Genomic DNA, 3,332 nt, shown 5'->3' on the forward strand with positions numbered 1-3,332 from the left:
CAATGTAATAGTTAGACATTTATACCCCTCACAAAGTGATAACCCCAACCCCTAATCTATTACCCCTCTGACATTGTATGTAGCTGTTACAGTTCCACTGACTCTATTCCTTATGCTGTACTCCACATCCTGTGACTATATGTTAAATTATAGTTGACACTCATTGTTGTTCAGCTTCACCTTCAGGTATACACTGCCGTGGTCAGGAATCTACACCGTCCAACTTGTTTTTGACTATGATAATACCTTAAACTCCACTGTGGTGAATTTGTCTTTTTTCATAATTGCAGATTTTACATGGTTACTCTAGTAGCTTTTAACTTTTCCTTGGAAATCATGCAAAACCAAAGCTTTGTGACCGAGTTTGTCCTCCTAGGGCTTTCCCAGAATCCAAATGTTCAGAAAATAGTATTTGTTGTATTTTTGTTTGGCTACATTGCAACTGTTGGGGGCAACTTGCTAATTGTGGTGACCATCAGCGGCAGCCCAGCACTCCTGGGCTCCCCCATGTACTTCTTTTTGGCTTTCCTGTCCTTCCTGGATGCGTGCTTCTCCACCGTCATCGCCCCAAAGATGATTGTGGACTCTCTCTATGAGAGGAAAACCATCTCCTTTGAAGGCTGCATGATCCAGCTCTTTGCTGAACACTTCTTTGCTGGGGTGGAGGTGATTGTCCTCACAGCCATGGCCTATGACCGCTATGTGGCCATCTGCAAGCCCTTGCACTACTCTTCTATCATGAACTGGAGACTGTGTGGCATTCTGATGGGGGTCGCCTGGACAGGGGGCTTCCTGCATTCCACGATCCAAATTCTCTTCACTTTCCAGCTGCCCTTCTGTGGCCCCAATGTCATTGATCACTTCATGTGTGACTTGTACCCATTACTGGAGCTTGCCTGCACTGACACTCACGTCTTGGGCCTTTTGGTGGTTGCCAACAGTGGGTTTATCTGCATTATAATCTTCTCTTTTCTGCTTGTCTCCTATGGTGTCATCTTGCTCTCTCTGAGAACCCACGGTGCTGAAGGGCAGCGGAAAGCGCTCTCCACCTGCGGATCTCACATTGCTGTTGTGGTTCTATTCTTTGTCCCGTGCATATTTGTGTATGTCCGACCTCCATCTGCTTTCTCCTTTGACAAAATGGTGGCAATATTTTACACCATCCTGACTCCCTTGCTCAATCCTTTGATTTACACCTTCAGGAATAAGGAAGTGAAAAATGCAATGAGGAAAGTGTGGAACAGAATAATGGTGGTTTGTAATGAAAGATTAAGCATTAAACTTTGAAAAAAAAATAAAGTTAAGAGTAAAACAGTCCAATTGTTTTAGATGAAAACTTTTTGTGGATGGGCCTTGTTGGACAGGAAGTAATGGAATACACTATCAAAAGCATTAACTTGGGTCTGGAAGTCATGTTTTCACCCTTAGATCACTTATCAACTCTGATTTGACAATTCAGTGTCCTAATATGTGAATTAAAGAGTTGAATTTTATGCTTACTTAGAATCTGAAGACAAAAAAAGAAAGAAAAGAGAAATTACTTCACAGACCTCTTGTCACTCATGTCATGCTTTGTGGAGGGAAGACAAAAATACCTTAGAGATTAGGAACAGAAACTTACTCAAACGATTTCAAGTGAAAAGGAGTTTATATTTAGGACATTGATCTCAGTGACTGATGGAAAAAAATTAGAACTCAGGAAGGGAAGAGATCCAAGCATTCCCAGAACCTCACTGTAGGAATTTTTGTATCACATGACTACTCTATGCTTTTAAAAATAGCATCTCACTACCACCTCACCCCGGTCAGAATGGCTATCATCAATAAATCAACAAACAACAAATGCTGGCGAGGCTGTGGGGAAAAGGGAACCCTGGTGCACTGNACAGTTCCTGTATACTCTTCACTTAGTTTTCCCTAGTACTATCTTCTTATATCACCATGAGTATATTTGTCAAAACTAAGAAATGCATATTGACATATTACTCTTAATGAAACACCAGATTTTAATCAGATGTCACTAATTTTTCTATTAATGTCCCTTTTCTGTTGTAAGGTTCAATTCAGGATAACACATTGCATTTAGGACAATTATCTTTTAAATGATTTATAAACCTTGCTATTGTAAACTATGAGGACACTGTACTCTCCATTGTCAAAGTTTTAACGTTAACTTTGGAACATCCTTTTATCTGAAAAAAGTGGGAGTCAATTTGCTTATATCTAATGAACGGTTTAAATCTAAAATGGTATTACATTACTCTTAGAAACTCCCCAGATAAGAGAATTGAAAAGCCCAAGAATTAATTATTAGATTCATATAGAGCCTTGGTCTTCCTCTCCATTTCCTCACCCTATTTGGTTTTCTTTGTACAATGAAGCTACTTGAAAAATATATGGAGACATGTATGTCTGAGGGCCACAATAATTTATTCAGGGGTTATTAAGGACATTTACAACTGTGGCACATTTAAACAATAGCACATTTGCATTGTGACCAAAAATATTTTATATTTGTGAATAAATAAAAGGACAAGTAAAGATACTTACCAGTTTCGGTTATGGTAAAGCAGGAATTAGGAGTAAAAACATTGTCATTTTTTGCTCCGTGCCAGTGTCTCTGGGGGGATTGTTCTTACTATTTATTGTGATTTTCTCTTGTGCTTCTAACTGCACAAATGTTTTTATGTGAATTGCCTTATCTAATTCTCATAACAACCATATCAATAGGCAATGTTATTACCCTCAATTACAGAAGTAGAATTCGAGTCTTTGAGAATTTTAGGTAAGTTGCCCATCACATATAATTAAGTAGAAGAGCCTGGATTTGAACCTATGTGCTAATCTGGAGCTGATTTTTTTTTCCCCTCTGTTTTGCTTTTATTTTTTAATTTAAATGTTTGTTTTCAACTTCTCAGTTATAGTTGACAATCAACAGTGTATTAGTTTCAGGTGTACAGCACAGTGGCTAGATATTTATATAACTTATGAAGTGATTCCCCTGATTAATCTAGTACCCACCTGACACTATACATAGTTATTACAATATTATTGACTATATTTCCTATGCTGTACTTTTTGTCCCCATGACTATGTTGTAACTGCCATTTTGTACTTCTTAAACCTTTCACTTTTTTCACTCAGTCCCCCAATACCCCTCCATCTGGCAACCATCAGCTGGTTCTCTGTACCTATGGGTTTGTTTCTGTTTTGTTTTTTTGTTTATTGAACTCATGTACTGATTTCAGTTCATTGTCTCTCCTGCTTTGGCCGTAGGATAAGCTGATCACCGCTGGATCATGCATTAAGATTCTTTACCTTTTAACAAATGG

The 3,332-nt window shown here is 38.4% G+C and overlaps 1 protein-coding gene across 1 annotated transcript; it reads left to right on the top strand.

The window, feature by feature from the left end:
• The first annotated feature begins 288 nt into the window (after nucleotides 1-288).
• LOC109378394 (olfactory receptor 4C15) lies at nucleotides 289-1,287 on the top strand. The gene has a single exon (XM_019634788.1). The coding sequence runs from the start codon at nucleotides 298-300 to the stop codon at nucleotides 1,285-1,287; it is 990 nt and encodes a 329-aa protein (XP_019490333.1). The 5' UTR covers nucleotides 289-297.
• The last annotated feature ends 2,045 nt before the right edge of the window (nucleotides 1,288-3,332 follow it).

Source organism: Hipposideros armiger, unplaced genomic scaffold (genome assembly GCF_001890085.2).
Source record: "Hipposideros armiger isolate ML-2016 unplaced genomic scaffold, ASM189008v1 scaffold_1940, whole genome shotgun sequence".
In the NCBI taxonomy this organism is placed as follows: domain Eukaryota; kingdom Metazoa; phylum Chordata; class Mammalia; order Chiroptera; family Hipposideridae; genus Hipposideros; species Hipposideros armiger.

Coding starts and splice junctions, on each gene's coding strand:
- LOC109378394 (XM_019634788.1), top strand. CDS start 298: ATGGTTACTCTAGTAGCTTTTAACTTTTCCTTGGAAATCATGCAAAAC.